Here is a 27,994-nt window from a genome sequence, read left to right as displayed (position 1 = left end):
TAAAACTTCTGTTCTCCGTCTAACTCACAATCCTCATATGGCTGGGTTTGGGGACAGGAGCAGGTTTCCAACCAGCATCATTCACACCTGAGAGCACTCACAGACTCTGTAGCTTGCCATTTTGAAGAAAAACACATTGTCCTCTTGACTTGACTATATAATACACACACAGAGAGAGAGAAAGAAGGCATCCAAGTTTGTGATTGTGGGACACCATGTGGGACGTTACAAAAGTGACACTACTCCTGTCTTTCCTGACTGTGGCCGCGGCTCAAGGTATGTCAAGTTAATGTCCTCCTCAAAATGTGATGTTAGTTCAGATTCATTACTGATGTGCAAATAATTACATCACTCTGCCTTTTCACATATTTGTTGAAGTGTAACATGTGTGTTTTAAGTTGATTATACACCTATCCCACAAAAACTCATTGAAATTGTTTGTGTACTCATCAGCAGAACTCATTTTCCAGAATATTTTAAAATATGTTATTCGTAACACTGTGCCACTGTGTTTTGTATCATTGCCTTTATCTTGCATGCCATTTATCTGTCACTTTGGTAAGCAATGTCATTACTCAAATGAGATAACTTCATAAGAGCCAACTCAACACTGCAGCCTGAACAGCTGCATCATTCTGACACATGCTGTCAATGATCCACTGCTTGTCTGTAGTAGCTCATTCTTATGGCATTACAGTATACAGTGAGTGTACAAAACATTAGGAACACCTGCTCTTTCCATAACAGACTGACCAGGTGAGTCTATGATCCCTTATTGATGTCACTTGTTAAATCCACTTCAATCAGTGTAGATGAAGGGGAGGAGACAGGTTAAAGATTGATTTTTAAGCCTTCAGACAATTGAGACATGGATTGTGTATGTGTGCCATTCAGAGGGTTTACAGTGCATATATAATTGGATGGCAACACATTGAAGGTCAGTGTAGTACTCTCTCTCTCTCTCTCTGTGAGATTGTATGTGTGTGTTTGTGTTTGGAGTGTTTGGAGTGAAGGCACTAAATGGATGAAGGCAGGCCCACGCCACCATTCCCCTTGTGCCTGCAGTCACCTGACTGAGAGAGGAATAAAGAGGATACAAACTAAACTCACACAGCCTCAATTAACAGCCAGTAGATATGCTAATTAACTTCCATCCCATCACCCTCCCCGTGGCTAATTAAAAAAGAAATATGGAAATGTCTGCTCTACCCAAAATTACAACCAAATAATTGCAGCATTACTGCAAAAATGGAAGAGGAAAGTTGAAGGAGGAATAGGTAAGGAACTTGTCTGTCGGCCTTGCATTAAAGAACATAATTGGTTAAAGAAAATTGTGATAAATAAAAAAGTTTACCAGTTTCATTTAAGGACCAAAAGATTGAAAGCCGTCCCATATAGATTGCAAAATAGTTGGGAAGAGATTTTTGACTTACCGATTCCATGGCATAGTGTTTATGAACTGATACGCAAAACGACGCCGGATTCAAAACGTAGAATTTTTCAATTTAAATTATTATATACAATTCTTGCTACCAATAGAATGTTATTTGTATGGGGGATACAATCTTCCCAGATCTGCAGATTTGGCTGTGAAGAGACAGAATCATTAGATCATTTGTTTTGGTACTGTCAATTTGTAGCTTGTTTCTGGACACAGGTCCAGGAATGGCTAAAGGATTGCAATATTTGCATGGAGTTGACCCTGCAGATAGCACTACTGGGTGATCTGAAAAGTCATAGTCAATCGATCAATAATATAATAATACTTTTAGCAAAGATGTTTATTTTCAATTCACAAACTGTAGAAACAATGAGAATAGAAAGGTTCAGAACTTTTGTAAAACATCATAGTACAGTTGAAAAATATATGGCAAATAGAAATCCAATATGGATGGTGTTAAGAGATAGATGGGAGGTGTTGAATGGAGCTGAAGGATGGGACTAATAACAACAACTAATAACAACAAGATAACTAGTGTAAGACATGCTGTGTCCATAATAAGTATATAGGTTATATATTGTGAGCTTTTGTGAAAGAGCACAGTTAGAAAGATATGGCATATAGAGGCATACCAGATGGACATAATGAAAATGATCGGAGGAAGTTCAGGAGTAAAAACAAACAAAATATAATTATTGACTGTGTCCATAACATGTATATAGTATGTATAAGCATGAAGTAGAGGCCTAAGCATTGTTGTTCACTAGTTTACTCCAATTAGGGAAGGGATGGTGGGGTTGGAAAGTAATAAAGGGATATATATGTATGTATATATGTATGTATGTGTATATATATATATATGTGTATGTATGTATATATATGTATATATATGTATATACAGTGGGGAGAACAAGTATTTGATACACTGCCGATTTTGCAGGTTTTCCTACTTACAAAGCATGTAGAGGTCTGTAATTTTTATCATAGGTACACTTCAACTGTGAGAGACGGAATCTAAAACAAAAATCCAGAAAATCACATTGTATGATTTTTAAGTAATTAATTTGCATTTTATTGCATGACATAAGTATTTGATACATCAGAAAAGCAGAACTTAATATTTGGAATAGAAACCTTTGTTTGCAATTACAGAGATCATACGTTTCCTGTAGGTCTTGACCATGTTTGCACACACTGCAGCAGGGATTTTGGCCCACTCCTCCATACAGACCTTCTCCAGATCCTTCAGGTTTCAGGGCTGTCGCTGGGCAATACGGACTTTCAGCTCCCTCCAAAGATTTTCTATTGGGTTCAGGTCTGGAGACTGGCTAGGCCACTCCAGGACCTTGAGATGCTTCTTACGGAGCCACTCCTTAGTTGCCCTGGCTGTGTGTTTCGGGTCGTTGTCATGCTGGAAGACCCAGCCACGACCCATCTTCAATGCTCTTACTGAGGGAAGGAGGTTGTTGACCAAGATCTCGCGATACATGGCCCCATCCATCCTCCCCTCAATACGGTGCAGTCGTCCTGTCCCCTTTGCAGAAAAGCATCCCCAAAGAATGATGTTTCCACCTCCATGCTTCACGGTTGGGATGGTGTTCTTGGGGTTGTACTCATCCTTCTTCTTCCTCCAAACACGGCGAGTGGAGTTTAGACCAAAAAGCTCTATTTTTGTCTCATCAGACCACATGACCGTCTCCCATTCCTTCTCTGGATCATCCAAATGGTCATTGGCAAACTTCAGACGGGCCTGGACATGTGCTGGCTTGAACAGGGGGACCTTGCGTGCGCGGCAGGATTTTAATCCATGACGGCGTAGTGTGTTACTAATGATTTTCTTTGAGACTGTGGTCCCAGCTCTCTTCAGGTCATTGACCAGGTCCTGCCGTGTAGTTCTGGGCTGATCCCTCACCTTCCTCATGAATATTGATGCCCCACGAGGTGAGATCTTGCATGGAGCCCCAGACTGAGGGTGATTGACCGTCATCTTGAACTTCTTCCATTTTCTAATAATTGCGCCAACAGTTGTTGCCTTCTCAACAAGCTGCTTGCCTATTGTCCTGTAGCCCATCCCAGCCTTGTGCAGGTCTACAATTTTATCCCTGATGTCCTTACACAGCTCTCTGGTCTTGGCCATTGTGGAGAGGTTGGAGTTTGTTTGATTGAGTGTGTGGACAGGTGTCTTTTATACAGGTAACGAGTTCAAACAGGTGCAGTTAATACAGGTAATGAGTGGAGAACAGGAGGGCTTCTTAAAGAAAAACTAGCAGGTCTGTGAGAGCCGGAATTCTTACTGGTTGGTAGGTGATCAAATACTTATGTCATGCAATAAAATGCAAATTAATTACTTAAAAATCATACAATGTGATTTTCTGGATGTTTGTTTTATATTCCGTCTCTCACAGTTGAAGTGTACCTATGATCAAAATTACAGACCTCTACATGCTTTGTAAGTAGGAAAACCTGCAAAATCGGCAGTGTATCAAATACTTGTTCTCCCCACTGTATATATATATATATAAAAAAAAAAAATATATATATATATAAATATTTAAAAAAGAAATATGTATACATCTTTACATGCTGCTGCTTTAAGATTAACCCGCACCAAAGGTCTGACTGGCAACCACTCTTTCCATGACATACAGTGCCTTCGGAAAGTATTCAGAATCCTTGACTTTTTCCACATTTTGTTACATTACAGCCTTATTCTAAAATTGATTCAATAGTTTTTTCCTCTCATCTGTCACGAATTCAGCCGAGGCTGCCCCTCCTCCTTGCTCGGGATGGCTTCGGCGTTCGTCGTCACCGGAGTACTAGCTGCTACCGATCCATGTTTCTATGTTCTACTTGTTTTGTCTGTATTGGTCTCACCTGTTTCCCATCATGTAATTATGTCTTCCCTATTTAACCCTCTGGCTCACACTGTGTGTTGTGCGTGTTTGTCCATGTTTTGGTTGTCGTATGTGAGCGGGTTTGTTCCTCCCTGCGTGGAGGTATGTTCATTAAGATACCTACAAGTAAAGTACGTTTTTCGATTAGCTCTGTGTCCTGTGCCTGACTTCGTCCTACCGCATTACACTGACACCTTGACATCATCAATCTACACACAATACTTCATAATGACAAAGTAAAATACGTTTTTATAAGTTCTTGCTCATTTATTAAAAATATAAAACTGAAATATCACATTTACATAAGTATTCAGACCCTTTACTCAGTACTTTGTTGAAGCACCTTTGGCAGAGATTACAGCATTGAGTCTTCTTGGATATGACGCTACAAGCTTGGCACACCTGTATTTGGGGAGTTTCTCCCATTCTTCTCTGCAGATCCTCTCAAGCTCTGTCAGGTTGGATGTGGAGCGTTGCTGCCCAGCTATTTTCAGGTCTCTCCAGAGATGTTCGATCGGGTTCAAGTCCAGGCTCTTGCTGGGCCACTCAAGGACATTCAGAGACTTGTCCCGAAGCCACTCTTGCGTTATCTTGGCTGTGTGCTTAGGGTCGTTGTCCTGTTGAAAGGTGAACCTTCACCCCAGTCTGAGGTCCTGAGCGCTCTGGAGCAGGGTTTCATCAAGGATCTCTCTGTACTTTGCACCGTTCATCTTTGCCTCGATCCTGACTAGTCTCCCAGTCCCTGCCGCTGAAAAACATCCCCACAGCATGATGCTGCCACCACCATGCTTTACTGTAGGGATGGTGCCAGGTTTCCTCCAGACGTGACGCTTGGCATTCAGGCCAAAGAGTTCAATCTTGGTTTCATCAGACCAGAGAATCTTGTTTCTCATGGTCTGAGTGTCTTTTAGGTGCCTTTTGGCAAACTCCAAGCGGGCTGTCATGTGCCTTTTACTGAGGAGTGGCTTCTGTCTGGCCACTCTACCATAAAGGCCTGATTGGTGGAGTGCTGGGAGAGATGATTGTCCTTCTGGAAGGTTCTCACATCTCCACAGAGGAACTCTAGAACTCTGTCAGAGTGACCATCGGGTTCTTGGTCACCTCCCTGACCAAGGCCCTTCTCCCCCGATTGCTCAGTTTGGCCGGGCGGCCAGCTCTAGGAAGAGTCTTGGTGGTTCCAAACTTCTTCCATTTAAGAATGATGGAGGCCACTGTGTTCTTGGTGCAGACATTTTTTGGTACCCTTCCCCAGATGAAGGGGAGGAGACAGGTTAAAGAAGGATTTTGAGCCTTGAGCGGACTCCGACCGCGTCAACCAAATACCACTGGGGAGGGACCGGGTGGGCACTCTGCCTAGGCGGCGGATCCGGCTCCGGGCCTAATCCCCGCTCCCTCTCCAACCCCCCAAAGTACCCCTGGTCCGGTCTGGCCCCGCTGGCCGGAGCTGGACTGCACACTGATGGAACGGATTGCTCTAGCTCCGGCGTAAAACATCTGACCAGTGCCGAACCAGGCACCAGTGGAACAGGCACGGGCCGTGCCGGACTGACGACGCCCACCACTGGCTTGGTGTGGAGAACAGGCACGGGCCGTGCTGGACTGACAACGCACACCACTGGCTTGGTGTGAGGAGCAGGAGTGAGCCGAACCGGGCTGACGAAACGCACCACTGACTTGGTGCGGGGAGCAGGAACGGGCCGAGCCGGGCTGACGAAGTGCACCACTGTCTTGGTGCGGGGAGCAGGAACGGGCCGAGCCGGGCTGACGAAGCGCACCACTGACTTGGTGCGGGGAGCAGGAACGGGCCGAGCCGGGCTGACGAAGCGCACCACTGACTTGGTGCGGGGAGCAGGAACGGGCCGAGCCGGGCTGACGAAGCGCACCACTGACTTGGTGCGGGGAGCAGGAACGGGCCGAGCCGGGCTGACGAAGCGCACCACTGACTTGGTGCGGAGAGCAAGAACGGGCCGAGCCGGGCTGACGAAGCGCACCACTGACTTGGTGCGGGGAGCAGGAACAGACCGGACCGTACTGGGGACACACACCACTGGCCCTACACCGGGATCTGGAACGGGCCGGACCGGACTGGTAACACACCCCAGTACCTCTCGCCGTGCCTCTACACCTTCCATCCCCTCTTCGACCAGTGGCCCCCGTAACCTGTCGGCCTCCTCTGCCAACCCGCTGGACCGCTCTATCGCGGCCTCCTGCTGCCCCGACGTCGTGAGCCCCCCCCTAAAAAAATTCTGGGGGTCTCTCTTCCCCGTGGGCCAGGCCTCTATAGTTCTCGCCCAACTCTCGCTCTTCTGCTTCCAACTCCCGCTATTCAGCTCCTCAATTGGCTTGACCCAGTCGAAGCTCTTCCTCCACTGTTCCCAAGTCCACCCTCTCTGCTCTTCACTCGGCTTGACCCAGTCGAGGCTGCCACGGAGATCTGCTAGGGATTTCCCTGGCGATGGCTCCTCGACTCGCTGCTTGGTCCAGTAGTGGTGGGATTTTCTGTCACGATTGTCAGGAACAGATGAGGACCAAGGCGCAGCGTTGCAGGCAAACATACTCTTTATTTAGCGTCAAACGACCAAAACAACAAAACGATATCGTGACAGTTCACGGTCTAACACAAACCGACTGGAAACAAAATCCCACAAACACGAATGAAAAACAGACTGTTTAAATATGGCTCCCAATCAGAGACAGCCAGCAACACCTGACACTCGTTGCCTCTGATTGGGAGCCACTCTGGCCAACATAGAAATAGCACCCATAGAAACAAAACACATTGATCTACACACCCTGGCTCAACATAACAGTGTCCCCAGAGCCAGGGCGTGACAGTCATCCAGCCAACTTGACACAACTGTGGGAAGCATTGGAGTCAACATGGGCCAGCATCCCTGTGAAACACTTTCGACACCATGCCGCAATGAATTGAGGATGTTATGAGAGCAAAAGGGGTTGAAACTCAATATTAGGAAGGTGTTCCTAATGTTTTGTCAACTCAGTGTATAAGGAAAATAGCGACAGATCTAGCCCTTCCATTTTAACATTTTGAAACGTTTTTAATAGTTACGATTAGTAATATTGAATTGAATTTGTTAAATGTAATTTTGTTTTCTGTTTTGTGCACACGTACTTTAAGAAATAATGTCTTATAAGCCCATACAGGCTTGGCACCAATTGGTGTATGACACTGAAATAAAATAAATAAATCAAATCAATCATTAAATGGTGTTTATGGTCATGAAATACTTGCACACATCTCTGTCTTCCTGAACCTAAACTTTGCAAGGTAAGAAAGTAGCCTATCCCAGTGGATGTGAGTGTTGGACCAGTAGTGGTTCTTTAGTTGTTAATGGTGAGATCATACTGTAGCACCATAGGGGTGCTGTCTGTCTCTGCAGGGTTATCCCACCACTGGGGGTGTAATCATGTGGTGTTTAGTCATCAGCACGCTCATTTTACTAACACGCTGTCATGTTAATGAGAAGCAGATGGATGTTAGGGGCAACACGTTTCTCTGGGGTTGATTGTACAATGTCGTTGTAGGTATCAGGGTCCCTCAATCTGAGGGGTGTGTGAAAGTGGCAGTAGACTAGTAACTTTACAGTAAGTCTGTTATAATGGATGGATAGCCTTGGGATTCTTTTAGAATTCAGTGCATGTACTGGACAGTTTTGCCTGTTCAGGAAAAGTCACACACTGACTAGATGTTTGATAGAATGGATAGTGATGTATTCACTCGCCAACACATTGTGGCAGACGTGGGTAGTATTTGTCCCCATCTCACCTCGTGGGACTCATTCAGCACTCACCAAGAAAACAAGTAAACACAAATCCTCTATCCCACTTTCTCACCTAACTGACAGGTGAAATGACTCTCTCTGGCTTCCCCTCTCCCTGTCTCACTCTTTCCTTTTACTTTTCATTTCCCCTCCTGCTCCTTCTCTATCACCGTCCCTCTATCATTATCTCCGTCCCTCTCAGGGTTCAGAGATTTATGATCTGTTTCCCTATTTGAGGAGACAGCTGCTGCTCGTGGATGCTTGGCGCTACTGAGACTATACCAAAACGGAACAGTGTGACTATCAGTCAGTCAGGCTAAACTAAGTCCCAGGTCTTAGTGGAGTGTTTTAAATAGCCAGATGCCACACAGGCTGCCCGTAATGAACTGTAATCTCCCGTACCCGTGCCAGTCTCGGGGTAGAGGGGGAGGTGGGCCAACTGGGACCATGAAGAAGCCGTCTCAGAGCTCCAAAGACAATGTTGTCCCTGTGCTAATTGGCTTCATTCAGAGGGACTAGCTAATTCTCCAGATGCTGGCCACAGACTGACTGGAGAGCAGTGGTCCAGCTAAACCACAATCACCACACCAGGATGTCTAGCCCATTGACTTAAATGAGAATGGGAGGGAGAAGAAAGGGATCAAAGTCAGTCCCTTGTATTCCCAGCAATCACCACATCAAGGCCCTTCAAATGAAATGACTCTCTGGCTCGCTACCGTTTCAAAATGCTAATGTCTGCGTTTGAGGAGCAAAGTGCACAAGCATTACATTCTGAGACATAGAACTAGGCTAATGCTCAAGAAGCAGTTGTTTCTTGCAGTGGATTTAATGGGGAAATACCATTGAGGCTATTCGTTTTTTTTATAGCCTGAATGAGGAAATGCAGTGCGGTAGAAAAAATCGGATGAAGAACACAAAGCCTCTGTGTTCTTTTTTAAAATTCCCCCAAATCTTGTGGTGGATTTGCATCATTAGTTAATGTCAGGGGCAAAACTGGATTCAGGATAATGGAGCACAGATGCCGTTGACCAAGAATCAGTCAGTGGCTCCCCAAACAGCCCTGAAGCCAAGATTGATGGAGGGAGGGAGGGAGGGAGAACGAGAGAGAAAGAGAGAAAGAGAGAGAGAGAGAGAGAGAGAGAGAGAGAGAGAGAGAGAGAGAGAGAGAGAGAGAGAGAGAGAGAGAGAGAGAGAGAGAGACCATCTGATTCTTCCACCACAGCACACCTCAGCCAGATAATAGGCCAAATAAACAAAACAGCTTCCACATGTCTGCAAGGCCATGGCATAAAAACTCACATACACACACGCACACTTTCTGGGCAATCATCTAATGCCCATTGGTTTGCCACAAACCCTTGTCTAAATACAATGCTTCTGATTTTGAACAAATATCTCCTTATTGCCTAAATCTTAAGGCCAGGTGGTGGATGTTTCCAGCGATCTAACACTTCACTACACACACCTGTTATTACAATTAAGTGTGGGGCTATGGCATGGCAAAGTTGCATCAACACTGTGAGAGACGCTCAGCGTTCAGCCCAGTGCTTAGCCCAGAGCTCAGCCCCGCGAACCACCACTCCATCCAAGCTGTTACATAACACAGAAAAGTGTTTTTACATTTTCTTCTTGTAAGGCTCTGGAATATTTTAAACAACCTCCAGACCTGCTGAAAGGCCTGTATCTCTGCCAATCCAAATCTGGCTGGGCTATCTGTCTAATCTGACTGAAGTCCTTTCTCTGGGTAACTTCAAAACTTATTTTTTCATTTTCTGCAACTTTTTATTAGCTTCTGGCAGCCGTCGAGTGTGCATGCAGCTCTGTCTCGGAAAACACCCGGCTGGGAAGGCAACAGGAGAGGAGAATGGCCTTTAGAAGGCCCTGCGGTATTAATATATGGTTTTGTCCTTGTGTACCCTGTAACTAAAGCACAGCACCACTTTATGATGTGGATGGGAGACTGGTGAACACACACCTCAAATAGCAGCATCCCCAGAATAAGGACCATAGTTCAGTAGGAACAACAATGCCAGGCATTGGCACCAGAATGGCCAAAGCAGCGCAAGGGCAAAAGCGTGGAGAGGGGAGCTAGAGACAATACTGGATCTGACGTAGAAATTCCAACACCCAGTTGAGTTCGCCTCCATCCCTAATATAACATTGCATGGTATTCAGCTTTATTAAGAGAAGCTAGCCTGTGTGTCTATATTAAGGGGAGAAAGACGGTCTGCTAATAGGCACAGAAACATACTTGGAGCCATTGCTAATGTATTGTTTCCATTACATGGGACTATACTTTGACCTCTTTCAGTATCTTGTTACTGGGTTGAGGTTTTACGAGGGTGGTGGCGAGGTAGGAGAGAGGCCTCTATTGGGGAAGGTTAACCAGGAGTATGGACCTCAAACAGAGGAGGAAATCCGGTTAAGTTTAAGTGTGTTTCCTCTAACATAACAGTGTGTTTCAACACGTTTTAGATGAGGTAAAGCCACTGACGTACCATTAGCATGAAACAGCACATATAAAATCACTGGCTTTTTAAATTCACATATAAACTGTTAACAAGCCACACTTAGACAACTGCCATAGCTGAAAATGCAAGGCTGACGTGTTCATTATATTAAATATGGATTCCTACATAAAAAGCTTTCATGCCATTATGCACCTCATAAAATGACTCTCGTAATCGTTTAATGGTTTAGGTTTCATTATCAAACATCTTGAAGTGATAAGTGTAAGCAATGTGCCCCTGTTGGAGTATCCAAGGCTGGTAATAGTGCAGTTCTCTGTAGATTGTTACTTCATGCCCACGCCCCTGCCCACAAAAACGGCAAACAATATCGATTTTTCTGATTTCCAAAAGCAGGAAGTAGAATGAGCACAATAGCGCCTACATTTACATTTTAGTCATTTAGCAGACGCTCTTATCCAGAGCGACTTACAGTTAGTGAATACATTTTTTTTTTTTTTATACTGGCCCCCCGTGGGAATCGAACCCACAACCCTGGCATTGCAAACGCCATGCTCTATCAACTGAGCTACATCCCTGCCGGCCATTCCCTCCCCTACCCTGGACGACGCTGGGCCAATTGTGCGCCGCCCATGAGTCTCCCGGTCGCGGCCGGCTGCGACAGAGCCTGGATTCGAACCAGGATCTCTAGTGGCACAGTTAGCACTGCGATGCAGTGCCTTAGACCACTGCGCCACTCAGGAGTAGCCTACTTAACTAACGATGGTATGTACACTTCCTGTAGCAAACCGCTCCATCAAGTCATAGTCACAGCAGTGATTGCAACCCGCACGCCATTAAACTGTAATCAAATCAACGTTCATTTAATGTGACAAGGTCACTTGGAAGTGTGTCCAAGCCTGACATGCTTATTTTCCTCCACAGTTCATCTAGTAAAGAATAGGAAAGCTGAAGAGAGAGAAACTGTTAGAGGTAGTTTGCCGCATAGGCACACCTGCAGTGCAGAGGTTGTGTGGAGAGACATTTGTTTCTATTCATCCAGTCATTCCATCATGTCAATTAAGGAAAACTGACATAAAATATTAAAACCCCTGTCTATGGTCTACAGTATCAAGCCAGATATGAAAAGCCCACCTTGCATTGAAAGATAGCCCCTTGCTTTAATGTTACACGCACACCTGCAGTATGTAGACCTACAAAGGTGAGGAAAGAGGTCAGTCTGGTTTAAGCAGACTGCAAAGACTGACCTGGAACTTACGTAATACCACTTGTAAGAGAAGCCATTCATTGGGGTGAACACCATACTAGGAAAAAATGCTCCAAAGCCATAAAATTGGGAATCGTGTTGGCGTAACAAAAAAAGACCCACAGTCAGCAATAAAAAGCAGAGGGACTGGACTGAAGCTTGCCCCTGCTTCGGGTCTTTGTGTCTGTGTCCATAAACTCAGCTGTGTCCCTGCTAAAGTGGTAAGCGCTCTCACAGCCAATCAGTCAGGCAGGCCATGAGACAGTCCGTGGTGTGAATGGCTTTCTCAGGCCGCGATGGCTTCAGGCAGGCGGTTGGGAACCGAAAGAAAGGACACTCATCTCCGCTGTCAGCCGTTTGATGCCTGACACTGATGTGGGACGTGAATGTAAGTGTGTTGGTGTGTGTAATATCAAAGGGGACAACTGGCTGCGTTGCTGCATTGGCCATTCCAGCATAATGACAAGATCAGATGAAGATACAGAGGAAAGTCAGAGAAGGGAAGAGAAGGCAGATGTAGAGATGACAGAGGGACTGATGGATCAAGGCCAAACCGTATCTGAGACGGGGATGAGGTGGAAAATAGGGAAAAGTAAGGCATATTGGCAGCATATGCTGGACAAGTCACTACTAACGGATGGCTTTACATGAGCTGATTCCTCTCAGCTGTGTGTGTCTCAATGGGTCTCCTCAGCATCCTGGCTTTATTGCTGGAGACGTGTTCATTTAAGGGGGGACGTTTGGGCTGTGGAGGGACCCAACAGCCAGGACTTGTTTCAAAGAGGCCAGCCAGAAAACTTGGAAAGGCACACACACACAGTACACACACAGTATCACGCCACTAGACAAGGTTTCCCTCAGAGAGTGGAGGAATGTGACCTCTGGTACATGGCTCATTGAGAACCACGGGGAATCATCTCTGCTTGTCCTTCCCACTTTCCCTCTCTCCATCACTCTCCCTCTCTTTCTCCCTCCCTCCCTCCACTCCATCTCGCTTTCCCCTTATAGAGACTCCAGCTCATTCCTCGGCTCCTGATTGTTTCAAAATAGATGAGGAACAGGGGGAGAGAGAGTGGAGGAGAGAGAGAGAGAGAGAGAGAGAGAGAGAGAGAGAGAGAGAGAGAGAGAGAGAGAGAGAGAGAGAGAGAGAGAGAGAGAGAGAGAGAGAGAGAGAGAGAGAGAGAGAGAGAGAGAGAGAGAGAGAGAGAGAGAGAGAGATCAAGCACAGTGCTTTTCCATATGGACCCAGGTCCTTAATGAGACTGGACAGTGTTTCGCTGAGGGCTGCGGAAAAAAAACCTACGTCTAGAACAGGAAACTGAACGTGCTCAGACTGTGGTGTAGTGTTGGTGTAGTGTGACTGCGTTCAAGTGTGTGTGTGTGTGCGTGCGTGCAAGTGTGTGTGTGTGTGTGTTATCAGGTGTTCTCACACACATCTGGATGGAGCTCTTCCAGACTGACTGTTGGCACCTAGCTAGCTCGCGGGGGCGGTAAAAGAGAACCAGGCTTGTCTTTGTATTCTGGTGGCACCCAGACAAAGCCAGGAGATCTGGAAACACAGACACCCCAGCGTCAATGCACCGAGATCAGGTGTTCCACCCCAAGACTACTCCCTGGCCTTCAACCACGGCCCACAGAGTGAGACGTAGAAATTCCTCTCACATTCACAGACTCTCAGACAAATTGATGAAAACATGCCGAGGACCCACTCCTCAGACAAGTAGCTCCGCAGACTCGAAAACCGGCTTCCATAAATCTTGTTCTCCCCATTGTAAAACGTGGTGGATCCATTGAGCAGAGCTCTTGAGGTCACTGTTACAGTGTTACAGTGTGGTAGTGGTGCAGTGGTGCAGGTAAGGTTGGGCCCTGCTGGTCATGGCATATGGTGTATTCATGGTGTGGTTCTCCCCATCCAGGGCCCATCAGGAACAGCTCTCTGCTCAGGAAGTGGAGTCAGACAAACAAGAGTAGGAAGCTGGACTACAACATGCTGACCGAGCCACAGCAGACCACAGGTGAGTGAGCTCACTCCTAATACCACCTGGTTGACCTATACAACCTGAGGAGGGAAGACTCATCCAACACTGTATATTCTGCCTCAGATAGAGGGGTTTCCTTCCTTTGATGTACTGAAACTCCCAGGCTTTACACACCCATGGCAAGTGCAGAAAATCGATTGTTACTGTACAGTTTTATTACATACTAGTAACATTTATACAGACAGCCTATCATATTTAGGGGTGAAGTCCATTTCCAGTCCAAGGCCAATGTTGAGACTCTATAGCCCCCCCATCCCTCCAATTCATCAACCATACCCTGCTTCTAATGTGTAATCAATGTTCAGTTCCCACTCAGCACTCACATTCCATTATGCTTACATTCAGTCTCGCTCCTTTGAATGAGTATTCTGGTGGAACGAGACAATGGCGTTAACCTGCCAGGATCATAGCAGAGCAAACAATAGCATGGAGTTTATATTCACATGAGTGTAGTTTAATTTAAGCAACTATTCATTAAATCCCGTCCAAAGTAATATGTAAGCCAACACACACATTATCCAAGTACAGGAAATTAAAACTAAGTACCTAATGTCACCACAGGGTTGAAAACCACTGGCTTTTGATCACTTTGCAAGTGTTTTTAAATGAAAAGAGAGAGAGAGGGGTCACTACGTCTGTTGAGATTGTCTACCGACAATAGCACACATCCAGACAACGTCCACCAATAGATCACTTCACTTCTCTCTCCATGCCTCCCAAGGGGCTCGTTCCAATGAAGAAATCTATTGTTCAGAGATCGATGGTATGTTGCTAATGCAATGCAGCGAGTTTCTTCACATCTTTGGAAATCCTCAGAGTTGAACATGTGGCAGACAAAAGCTAGACAACGTGCCTCTTTCCCTCCTCCTCATCTGCCATCTGAGTTGGCTTGGAAAAACGCAGGCTCCCCTGGGCGTCTCAACTCAGCAGAAAATGGTAGTAGCAGACTTCTCTTAAACTGTGTAACCTTCCCCCCCGGTTGTGACCCGTATCTCCTTGTCTATGTCTCCCTCCTCCCAATCTGCATGTATGACAGGCGTGACTGAATGGACATCCTGGTTCAACATTGACCATCCAGGGGGGAATGGAGACTACGAGCGGTTAGAGGCCATCCGGTTCTACTACAGGGAGAGGGTGTGTGCCCGGCCTGTGGCCATGGAGGCCCGCACCACGGACTGGGTGGCAGCAGCAGAGACTGGGGAGGTGACTCACTTCAGCCTGGAGAAGGGCTTCTGGTGCATCAACAAGGAGCAGCCCTACGGGCGCATCTGCTCCAACTACTACGTCCGCTTCCAGTGCCCACCAGGTACCCACAGACCACCATACCTCATTCACATGGGTTATAAAGTAGATGTGCTATAATAGCTTTGAGTTCAGGATTCTGAACCCATACTGTGCTTAGGGGATAGTGGAATTTTGTGAAGGGATTAGCCAATTATCCCTGTCACCCCTAGTTACTGTGCTGTATACTGAGTCGAAACAGAACCTCAGTGGAGGTAAGGCCACTTAAGCCATGCATCTGCTGCTCTGTTATGGCCACTAATGATCTGTTAGTCTTTGTTCAACTGTGAAAGTCCTGGACTTATTTTTGCAAACTACAGGCTACGTTACTTACTTAAAGATGCCGTATCTTAATTTGAGCCAGTTTGCTACAGCAGGAGAAGAATCCTGGAGCAACAGGAAAGGTGAATTATGACGTGGATTGATACATTTTTAGTCAGGGCAAATCAAGTCTGACATTTTAAAGTGGAAATTACAATCTTTAGAAGGCTTTTTAAACCTTGAATACACTACACTTTTGCATTTCCTGCTGTGCAGGGAAATTCTCAGCAACAAAAGAGTGATCCAATTAATATACTACATGTGTAATTCTCAGTTCAGGACTGGATTTTAGGTCTGTGACCATTCTACCCATTCTATTTCTGTGTGGATTCCATACTCACCCTTGTCACAATGTCTTGTCTTGTGTGTCCAGTTCAGGCCTACTGGACGGACTGGGCTGTCTGGGGCCCCTGCTCTGCTACAGCCTGTAATGACGTGGGCATTCAGGTCCGTCAGAGGAAGTGTATGAGCATCCAGCCCCTGCCCTTGCTGCTGGTTCCCCCATGCCAGGGGCCCCAGACAGAGAGGAGGGAGTGTGCCACCCTGCCATGTGAAGGTATCCTCACAACACAACTTACACATAGACCTACAGTATACATCTATCTCTCTATCGTAATTGCTCCTCTTTCACCCCAGCTGCCAAACTAACCCTGATTCAGATGACCATCCTACCCATGCTAGATTATGGAGACGTAATTTATAGATCGGCAGGTAAGGGTGCTCTCGAGCGGCTAGATGTTCTTTACCATTCGGCTATCAGATTTGCCACCAATGCTCCTTATAGGACACATCACTGCACTCTATACTCCTCTGTATACCCGTCGCAAGACCCACTGGTTGATGCTTATTTATAAAACCCTCTTAGGCCTCACTCCCCCCTATCTGAGATACCTACTGCAGCCCTCATCCTCCACATACAACACCCGTTCTGCCAGTCACATTCTGTAAAGGTCCCCAAAGCACACACATCCCTGGGTCGCTCCTCTTTCCAGTTCGCTGCAGCTAGCGACAGGAACGAGCTGCAAGAAAACAGTCAGTTTTATCTCCATCTCTTCAAGGACTCAATCATGGACACTCTTACTGACAGTTCTGGCTGCTTCGTGTGATTTATTGTTGTCTCTACCTTCTTGCCTTTGTGCTGTTGTCTGTGCCCAATAATGTTGAACCATGTTTTGTGCTGCTACCATGTTGTGCTGCTGCCATGTTGTGTTGCTATCATGTTGTTGTCATGTGGTGTTGCTACCATGCTGTGTTGTGATGTGTTGCTGCCATGCTATGTTGTTGTCTTAGGTCTCTCTTTATGTAATGTTGTGGTGTCTCTCTTGTCGTGATGTGTGTTTTGTCCTATATTTGTATTTTTAATCCCAACCCCCGTCCCCGCAGGAGGCCTTTTGCCTTTTGGTAGGCTGTCATTGTAAATAAGAATTTGTTCTTAACTGACTTGCCTAGTTAAATAAAGGTTAAATAAAAAATTAATAAAAAAAGACATACCATGCCGATATTGAACATCAAGCCAATCATAATCATTATCATTTTACATAATTAATTCACTACCAAGAGACATTCAGCTGATCAGGGTCATTATTGACATGAAGACAATCACACTAATCTATCCGCTGCCAACAGATTGGAGATGGAGCAGCAGGGACATTAGTGATGTGGCTGTTAATAAATACAGTGACTACGGCCAAAGTAGAGCCAATGGCAGCAGTACATTCTTAGAAAAAAGGGTTAAGCTGTCCCCATAGAATAACCTTTTTTGGTTCCAGGTAGAACCCTTTTTGGTTCCAAGTAGAACCCTTTTGGGTTCTATGTAGAACCCTCTGTGGAAAGGGTTCTACATGGAACCAAAAAGGGTTCTACCTGGAACCAAAAGGATTCTACCTGGAACCAAAAATAGTTATTCAAAGGGTTCTCCTATGGGGACAGCCGAAGAACCCTATTAGGTTCTAGACAGCACCTTTTGTTCTAAGAATGTATAGACTATACATTCTTAGAAAAAAAGGTGATGTCTAGAACCTAACACATAAAGCCATCTTCTCCACATGCCAGGGGCTTTGATCAGGAGGAGGCTGTCACTGTGCACTTCCCTCTCTAATGGTCATCAGTGGCAGCACTGTCTCTGCTATCTCCCGTAAAGAGGAGGAAACGACCTAATATGTAACAATTCTGTTAAGGCACACTTTCATCAGGTGACCAGTAGCCTGGCAAAAGTCCTGTGATAATATGTTTACAATGCATCGTTCTTTTCACCTTTCCTTGAAGCTACAGTTACATTATATGGATCATTCATGTTTATGTTTCATGTCTCTGTTGTTTGACTAGCCAAGTGGACTCAGTGGGTTCCGTGGGGCGCATGTTCAGTGACCTGCGGCAAGGGTCGCAGGATCAGGAGGAGGACCTGTGTGAGAACCTCTGTAACGGTGCAGTGCGTGGGACGAGCAGCTGAAATCCAGAAATGTGGGAAGAATCCATGCCGACGTAAGTCTTGAATCTAAAGAGAAATACACAATATGGCTGTAAAATCTGAATAATCATTCTAATCATGTGTAAAGGTATGCTGAATGTATTGTGTGTGGGTGTTATTGTGTATTTCTGTGTGTGTGTATCTGCAGCCAAGTGTAAGCGTGAGTGTCCCGAGGGCCGTCCCAGTGAGGACTGTAGCTGCTGTGTGTGTGTGGGCCACATGCTCCAGGGAGAGGTACTCAGTATGACCGGTGTCCCCGTGGTGGGGGCCAGGATAGCGCTGGCCAGCCGACCCAAGATCATCCGTGCCCGCACTGACGCCAAGGGCCTCTTCAGGCTCCCAGGGGTGTGCTCCATCTCCCCCACCCAGCTCTACATCAGGAAGGAGAAGTTCGCCCCCGCCACTGCATCCACCTCCAGCAACAGCACCGGGTTATCCTGGGCACGGGCGGTCCTAAAGTCTGCAGGTGAGATGTACTAAGTTAGTAATATCAACAAAAAGCCCAATGATAAAGTATGTTCTCTATATACTTAGTACTGCTTTGAGCCAGTCAGTCTGTCATTATAACCATCCATCTACTGTAGCCAGACTATGGGAAGGACATATAAAACTACAATATGGACCACTGGAGGAAAGTCTGAAGTAGTTGAGTCCGTTACATGCACATATACATGGAAACTAAATAAACATAAATGTAGTCACAGGGGCAGTATTTTAACCATAATCCCACACAAATATTTTTTCTGAAGTATGGAGACCAACAAGAAACTATAGGCCTGATTAAGTTTTATGGGATCATGATGCCTCGGTGGTACCATTCACAACAGTCCCAGAGCCAGGTTTTTAAGGATTTGTTTCCTACTGCTTTGCTTTGCAGAGAAGCCATACATTGTAAAGCACCCAGAGGACAAAGTGCGTTATGAGGGACAGCGTGTGATGTTATGCTGCAAGGCAACAGGGTCGCCCATGCAAGACAAATACTACTGGTATGATAATGCATTCCTTTGTTCATTTGCCAGAAAAAAATCTTACAAAAGTTTCTTGGAAGCATGACTAGATAACACATTATATTAAACAACTTACAAACATTAGATTTTCAGTATAGGTTTTTAATCGCATGTTCTTCTCCCCAGGTATCACAATGGGACCCTATTGGACAGGAACGTGTTCAAATATGAAGAGGATCTGGTGCTGAGAGACCTGAAGTCTGAGCAGACAGGACATTACTACTGTAAAGCCAGCAGCCAAACAGGAAGCATCAAGTCCTCCCAGGCATTCCTCAGCGTTATCGGTACGTATAGACCCTATCCATCAAATCCTGTACTGTACCTGTAGGAATGGATAGTATGGAAAGACACTGCAGCAAACTGAATGAGAGCGAGGGGAAAAAAACACAGAAAATCTACTGTATCTGTTACATCAAATAAATACACCCAAGAAAAATAAGATCATAAAATATCAAGGCCTCCAGAATCTGGCAGTATGTGGCGCAGTAAGGTTTTATTATGTTTACATTGGTCGAAAGCAGCCTTTTCTAAACAAAGATTATTTACATTATTTATAATGGACAGTAAAAACCAAAATCCCACTTCTCCAGAGCTCCCCTTATTGAAGTGAAATCCAAGATTGTCAATAAATCCTGTTAGTCAGACAGGTATGCGTTTCTGCATCCGTGCGGGGTAGATACACATTGTGCGTATTCCCCAGTTGCTTGTTAGCCACGAGAAAGATTGACAAAAAGGGGCTGCGGGGGAGTGTGCTAAAGCAATCAATCTACAGGAGGATATGTTCTGGCTCTGAGTCACAACAGCCTGAGAGATTTGCCCCTGTGAATAGAACAACACCTGGTTCACCAAGGCTCTGAGTGAAGAATGATTAACCTGCTTTACGCTACCAACCCAGTGTGGTTCCCTTCACTAGGGAACATTAGGCTACACTCCAGTTAGTTAGTTAATAAAATATTCTATTCAATTCATTCATATTAAAAGACAGGACTACCATTTTCTTTTTGTTTCTTTTAGTTGTTGTAATTTTAATTCGTTTTTGAAAAATGCAGAGGGGCCAGGAAATTACACATTTGGTTAATCAGGCTGTTCCATCTGTCTGCAACAATCTGCTTATTTAGAGGATGGGGAATTTAACAGGAACACTGGAGCGTAAACTCAGCCATGATATCATGCACATGATTCCTTTTGCCAACATTTGGTCAACATTTGGGCGAACAATATTCCTTTCTTTCCCATTCCCATCTGGATGCTTGGTGAACAAATGTTCTCCCCAAGTTCACATCTAATTACCCCATTATGAATGTTTTGTAGTGCAACTTGGCTGATCATGGATGTCTCTCAGCAATGTGAAAAGAAATAAAGGGTGTGTGTGTGTGTGTTTGTGTGTCTGTGTGCGTGTTTGTGTGTGTGTGTGTGTGTGTTTGTGTGTCTGTGTGTGTGTCTGTGTGTGTGTGTGTGTGTGTGTGTGTGTGTGTGTGTGTGTGTGTGTGTGTGTGTGTGTGTGTGTGTGTGTGTATAAGTAACCACCAGATACAGTGGGGAAAAAAAGTATTTAGTCAGCCACCAATTGTGCAAGTTCTCCCACTTAAAAAGATGAGAGAGGCCTGTAATTTTCATCATAGGTACACGTCGACTATGACAAACAAATTGAGAAAAAAAAATCCAGAAAGTCACATTGTAGGATTTTTTATGAATTTATTTGCAAATTATGGTGGAAAATAAAGATTTGGTCACCTACAAACAAGCAAGATTTCTGGCTCTCACAGACCTGTAACTTCTTCTTTAAGAGGCTCCTCTGTCCTCCACTCGTTACCTGTATTAATGGCACCTGTTTGAACTTGTTATCAGTATAAAAGACACCTGTCCACAACCTCAAACAGTCACACTCCAAACTCCACTATGGCCAAGACCAAAGAGCTGTCAAAGGACACCAGAAACAAAATTGTAGACCTGCACCAGGCTGGGAAGACTGAATCTGCAATAGGTAAGCAGCTTGGTTTGAAGAAATCAACTGTGGGAGCAATTATTAGGAAATGGAAGACATACAAAACCACTGATAATCTCCCTCGATCTGGGGCTCCACGCAAGATCTCACCCCGTGGGGTCAAAATGATCACAAGAACGGTGAGCAAAAATCCCAGAACCACACGGGGGGACCTAGTGAATGACCTGCAGAGAGCTGGGACCAAAGTAACAAAGCCTACCATCAGTAACACACTACGCCGCCGGGGACTCAAATACTGCAGTGCCAGACGTGTCCCCCTGCTTAAGCCAGTACATGTCCTGGCCCGTCTGAAGTTTGCTAGAGTGCATTTGGATGATCCAGAAGAGGATTGGGAGAATGTCATATGGTCAGATGAAACCAAAATATAACTTTTTGGTTAAAACTCAACTCGTCGTGTTTGGAGGACAAAGAATGCTGAGTTGCATCCAAAGAACACCATACCTACTGTGAAGCATGGGGGTGGAAACATCATGCTTTGGGGCTGTTTTTCTGCAAAGGGACCAGGACGACTGATCCGTGTAAAGGAAAGAATGAATGGGGTCATGTATCGTGAGATTTTGAGTGAAAACCTCCTTCCATCAGCAAGGGCATTGAAGATGAAACGTGGCTGGGTCTTTCAGCATGACAATGATCCCAAACACACCGCCCGGGCAACGAAGGAGTGGCTTCGTAAGAAGCATTTCAAGGTCCTGGAGTGGCCTAGCCAGTCTCCAGATCTCAACCCCATAGAAAATCTTTGGAGGGAGTTGAAAGTCCGTGTTGTCCAGCGACAGCCCCAAAACATCACTGCTCTAGAGGAGATCTGCATGGAGGAATGGGCCAAAATACCAGCAACAGTGTGTGAAAACCTTGTGAAGACTTACAGAAAACGTTTGACCTGTGTCATTGCCAACAAAGGGTATATAACAAAGTATTGAGAAACTTTTGTTATTGACCAAATACTTATTTTCCTCCTACAATGTGATTTTCTGGAGAAAAAAATTCTCATTTTGTCTGTCATAGTTGACGTGTACCTATGATGAAAATTACAGGCCTCTCTCATCTTTTTAAGTGGGAGAACTTGCACAATTGGTGGCTGACTAAATACTTTTTTTCCCCACTGTACATGTAAGAAAAATTGTACAATTTTTCCAACAATAATTACACACAAATGCATACTAATTACACACAATTATACTAATGCTACTTATGAAAACGGAATTATAGGTAATTAAACATCAATTTGGTTGGTTAATGGGAAGTGTGACAGAGTGGGCCATTTGCATCTGTAATTTTGTATGAGTGAATGACTATACAAAACATTAAGAACTGCTCTTTCCATGACATAGACTGACCAGGTGAATCCAGGTGAAAGATATGATCCCTTATTGATGTCACTTGTTAAATCCACTCCAATCAGTGTAGATTAAGGGGAGGAGACAGGTTAAAGAAGGATCTTTAAGCCTTGAGACAATTGAGACATGGATTGTGTATGTGTGCCACTCAGAGGGTGAATTGGCAAAACAAAAATGTAAGTGCCTTTGAACGGGGTATGTTAGTAGGTGCCATGCGCACCAGTTTGTGTCAAGAACTGCAATGCTGCTGGGTTTTTCACGCTCAACAGTTTCCTGTGTGTATCAAGAATGGTCCACCACCCAAAGGACATCAAGCCAACTTGACACAACTGTGGGAAGCATTGGAGTCAACATGGGCCAGCATCCCTGTGGAACGCTTTCGACACCTTGTAGAATCCATTGAGGTTGTTCTGAGGGTAAAAGGGGGGATGCAACTCAATATTAGGAAGGTGTTCCTAATTTTTGGTATACTCAGTGCATAATGTGCATACATTATGCATGTGTGTGTTTACATCCATAAAACATGAGTGCAATATCATAGCTCACTCTATGCACTGTGTATTCCACAGCTAAAGGCACGCTGGCATGCAACCCCACACCTGAGAACCACCTCATTAGGCTGCCTGTGGACTGTGTTCAGCCTGGGACTGACTCTAAGCTCTACAACGCCGGCCGCTGCCCCCACAACAAGTGTGCAGGCTCCCTGGACTTCGACCTGCGCTGCAGGGATGGAGGTGGCTATTGCTGCGGGGTCCAGAAGATGGAGAGCCGGGTGATCGACTGTGGGAGCTACAGCCTGCCCATCAAAGCTGTGACTGAGTGTGGATGCCAGAAGTGTGTGGTGCCCAAGGTGCTTGTACGTGGCAGGGTGGTCACAGCTGACAATGATGAACCACTGCGTTTCGGGCACATGTACATTGGCAAGGAGAGAGTGGGCACCACAGGGTACAAAGGAGGCTTCACGCTCAATATAACCCCAGACACAGAGAGGCTGGTGGTCAACTTTGTGGATCCCACAGAAAAATTCATTGACACTCCTAAGGTGTTTATCTTTGACAAGAGAGGGGGCTCTGTTTACCATGACGTGAAGGTGATGAGAAAGCAGGAACCCATTGATATCAATGCTGGAGAGACAAATACCATTGACTTAGGAGAAATCAAAGGAGAGGACCCCATTGGACAGATTGTCATACCTCCAAATTCTTTCCACAAAAACAATGGGGAGGTGTACGAAGGTACGGTGAAAGCCAGTGTCACCTTCATTGACCCCAGGAACATCACCACAGCTGCTGCAGCGCCTGGTGATCTCAACTTTGTGGACGATGAGGGTGACATGCTTCCACTGAGGACATATGGGATGTTTTCCGTTGACTTCAGAGATGAAACGAACCAGGAATTCCTGGGGGCTGGAGCAGTCCAAGTACTCCTAGACACGCAGCACGTCAAAATGCAAGAGCACATTCCCAAAATGAAACTGTGGTCCCTCAACCCAGACACAGGTGTCTGGGAGGAGGAGAGTGACTTTCACTACACTCAGACCACATCTGGTGGTAATGGACGGAGCAAGCGAGAGGAGCGCACTTTCCTCATAGGTAATATGGAAATCAGGGAGCGTCGACTTTTCAACCTGGATGTGCCTGAGAACCGCCGCTGCTACGTCAAAGTGAGGGCGTACATGAGTGACAAATTCCTGGCCACTGAGCAGTTGGAAGGTGTGGTCATCAGCCTGATAAACCTGGAGCCCAAGCCTGGATTTTCCTCTAACCCCAGAGCATGGGGTCGCTTTGACAGTGTGATAACCGGACCCAACGGAGCCTGCCTGCCAGCTTTCTGTGATGCTCAGGTGCCTGATGCTTACACAGCTTACGTCACAGGCATTATGGGTGGTGAAGAACTGGAAGCAGCTCCCTCAACTCCCAAGATGAACCCAAACATCATTGGAGTGTCTCAGCCATACTTAGACAAGATAGACTACCAGCGTTCAGACCACGATGATCCAGCTCTCAAGAAAACAGCCTTCAGAATCAACTTGGCAAAACCCAACCCCAATAATTTGGAAGAGACCAACGGGCCAATATACCCCTATCAGAGTTTAATAGCCTGTGAAAATGCTGAAATCAATGCTAACCATTTCCGATTCTTCCGAGTGGAAAAGGACAAATACGAATATAACGTTGTGCCCTTTCAAGAGAACGACTTAACATCGTGGACAGGTGACTACCTCTCTTGGTGGCCCAACCCTCAGGAGTTCAGGGCTTGCTTCATCAAGGTCAAGATCCAGGGGCAAAGGGAGGTCATGATAAGGTCACAGAACCATGGAGGCACACACCCTGAGACTGTAGGCCAGCTGTACGGCATCAGAGACATCCGCAGCACCCGTGACATGCACGTGACCAACATCTCCGCAGCTTGCCTCGAGTTCAAGTGCAGTGGCATGCTCTTCGACCAAGCCGCAGTCGATAGGTCCCTCGTATCAGTCCTCCCACAGGGCAACTGTCGGAGAGTGGGCATCAACAGCCTCTTAAAGGAGTACCTGACCAAGCACCCCCCTACCTCACCGAACAACGAGTCACATGCCTTCAACATTCTGGCCCCCGTCGACCCCTTGGGGCACAACTATGGGATCTACACAGTCACGGACCAGAACCCAAGGGTGGCAAAGGAGATCGCCATTGGACGCTGTTTTGATGGTACCTCTGACGGCTTCTCTAGAGAGATGAAATCAGACACTGGAGTTGCTCTGACCTTCAGCTGCCCAGAAAGGACTGTGCCCAGGGAGAGTCTCTTCCAACGCCTCCAGACGAACCCCAGCCAGACCCTGTCTCAGATGGCCCGGGACATGAGGGAAGCGCAGGGGCTGCAGGTCAGAGGAAGGTCCTCCCGGGTAGTGACCTACCCCTCTGGGTCCACTAGCCGCAGATCCAGCTCCTCTACCAGGAGGAGATCTACGATGCGGACACAGGACAGGCAGTAGATCTGCCGTTTGGTGAGTTACAAGTTTTCGTTGAGCCACAGAGTGAAAACAAAAGTAGCATTTTTGGTGTGTGTAAAGTTTTCCACTTTCTGGACTTGCATCCTAATAACTTTTAATTTACTCCTAGGTCTTTGGGTTAGAAATCAATCAGATGACGTCCTCTCACAAACAAAATAAGGAAATGTCAAGTTGGGTCAGCCTGGTGATGTTGGATGTGAACTTTCTCTGAACACAGTATGGTAATCTATTGAAACAGTCACCACTCCAGCAAAACCACACGGAGGAGAGAAAAAATAAGACCTTTTTTTTCTCTAAAACTTACTTGAAGGGTTTGGCAATACATATCAGTATTAATTGTATTCCTTGAGAAGAAGTACATTTCTTTAGCTTTCATCAGTCCAGTAAAGCAAAGGATATTTATTTAATTGGCGTTAATAGGAAGGAAACCAATTTCCAAGAAATATTTGGATTTGTAGCATTCCACATTAACCATTGTTAACCAACCGTCTTTTCCGATGTCTCTGATCGCTTGAGATATAACCAACTGCAACTGTAAAAGCCAGTCTAAATGCTAAACACTTCATAATTGGTCAACGCTTTCCATTGCACTCATGAGTCCCTCAAGATCAAAGGAACATGAGTCCTAGTGATCTAGTCTGTTTGTAACAGACAGTCGGCCCCTTTTCTAGAAACCGGGAAGTCTTCTCTGCCAAAAATAGGCATTATTTAAGAGGACGCAGCGGGGTGCAAGGAGTTATCGCGTTCGTGGAACAGAGGACGCTTCTTAGTACGCTTGTTTCTAGCTTTTTTCTCTCCAAATAAGCATGTCACATTGCCAACTGAGATCCAGAAAAACTTTTCTCTAACCTAACTAGAAAATGCACCAGGGTCCCAGCCAACACAAGCATCCCTAAACAAAACGGATCTTAGCAGTAGACTAAACAGAGCCTGCGGTAGGGGACCTGGGAGAGAGAGGAGATTGTGAGGGATGACACAATTCCCTTCAGTCCTCAGTTCCCACGAAGTCCCCAAGTACTCATCCAACACACCTCTCTGTCTGTTCTTCAATATCCCTCCAACATTACTGTCAGGAATGTAAAAAACGAAAACAAATCAACATCAGAGATGAAAACCCTATTTATACATTGCAGATAATTAGCTAGGCTAATTCTGAGACTAAATTGACTGTGTTGTTATTAGGTGTGGGAGTGTCTGTCTTTGTCTCATTAAGGCAATAGCTATGTTCTATTTTGACTTGAGAGCCCTTGAAAATCATCACGTGAAAAGCCAATTATATACTGCACTAGGTACTGCTGGTAAATACGGTAAATCCTTCAGTAAGTTTGGCTATGGTACAGTGGGGAAAAAAGTATTTAGTCAGCCACCAATTGTGCAAGTTCTCCCACTTAAAAGGATGAGAGAGGCCTGTAATTTTCATCATAGGTACACGTCAACTATGACAGACAAAATGAGAAAAAAAAATCCAGAAAATCACATTGTAGGATTTTTAATGAATTTATTTGCAAATTATGGTGGAAAATAAGTATTTGGTCAATAACAAAAGTTTCTCAATACTTTGTTATATACCCTTTGTTGGCAATGACACAGGTCAAACGTTTTCTGTAAGTCTTCACAAGGTTTTCACACACTGTTGCTGGTATTTTGGCCCATTCCTCCATGCAGATCTCCTCTAGAGCAGTGATGTTTTGGGGCTGTCGCTGGGCAACACGGACTTTCAACTCCCTCCAAAGATTTTCTATGGGGTTGAGATCTGGAGACTGGCTAGGCCACTCCAGGACCTTGAAATGCTTCTTACTAAGCCACTCCTTCGTTGCCCGGGCGGTGTGTTTGGGATCATTGTCATGCTGAAAGACCCAGCCACATTTCATCTTCAATGCCCTTGCTGATGGAAGGAGGTTTTCACTCAAAATCTCACGATACATGGCCCCATTCATTCTTTCCTTTACACGGATCAGTCGTCCAGGTCCCTTTGCAGAAAAACAGCCCCAAAGCATGATGTTTCCACCCCCATGCTTCACAGTAGGTATGGTGTTCTTTGGATGCAACTCAGCATTCTTTGTCCTCCAAACACGACGAGTTTAGTTTTTACCAAAAAGTTCTATTTTGGTTTCATCTGACCATATGACATTCTCCCAATCCTCTTCTGGATCATCCAAATGCACTCTAGCAAACTTCAGACGGGCCTGGACATGTACTGGCTTAAGCAGGGGGAAACGTCTGGCACTGCAGGATTTGAGTCCCTGGCGGCGTAGTGTGTTACTGATGGTAGGCTTTGTTACTTTGGTCCCAGCTCTCTGCAGGTCATTCACTAGGTCCCCCCGTGTGGTTCTGGGATTTTTGCTCACCGTTCTTGTGATCATTTTGACCCCACGGGGTGAGATCTTGCGTGGAGCCCCAGATCGAGGGAGATTATCAGTGGTCTTGTATGTCTTCCATTTCCTAATAATTGCTCCCACAGTTGATTTATTCAAACCAAGCTGCTTACCTATTGCAGATTCAGTCTTCCCAGCCTGGTGCAGGTCTACAATTTTGTTTCTGGTGTCCTTTGACAGCTCTTTGGTCTTGGCCATAGTGGAGTTTGGAGTGTGACTGTTTGAGGTTGTGGACAGGTGTCTTTTATACTGATAACAAGTTCAAACAGGTGCCATTAATACAGGTAACGAGTGGAGGACAGAGGAGCCTCTTAAAGAAGAAGTTACAGGTCTGTGAGAGCC

At 45.6% G+C, this 27,994-nt stretch overlaps 1 protein-coding gene across 1 annotated transcript; it reads left to right on the top strand.

The window, feature by feature from the left end:
• Nucleotides 1-215: 215 nt before the first annotated feature.
• Nucleotides 216-25,259, top strand: LOC311136848 (cartilage intermediate layer protein 1-like; the record flags this gene model as incomplete). The annotated part of the gene is made up of 9 exons (XM_084171140.1): nucleotides 216-276; nucleotides 13,748-13,846; nucleotides 14,907-15,176; nucleotides 15,846-16,028; nucleotides 17,798-17,953; nucleotides 18,088-18,405; nucleotides 18,817-18,925; nucleotides 19,073-19,230; nucleotides 22,855-25,259. The coding sequence occupies 9 exons, from the start codon at nucleotides 216-218 to the stop codon at nucleotides 25,257-25,259; spliced, it is 3,759 nt and encodes a 1,252-aa protein (XP_084027266.1).
• Between the last annotated feature and the right edge of the window lie 2,735 nt (nucleotides 25,260-27,994).

The sequence above is a fragment of the Coregonus lavaretus genome (assembly GCF_964263955.1).
Source record: "Coregonus lavaretus genome assembly, chromosome: 11".
In the NCBI taxonomy this organism is placed as follows: domain Eukaryota; kingdom Metazoa; phylum Chordata; class Actinopteri; order Salmoniformes; family Salmonidae; genus Coregonus; species Coregonus lavaretus.
The sequence above is the reverse complement of the archived record's forward strand: the minus strand, read 5'-3'. Positions and strand labels throughout refer to the sequence as shown.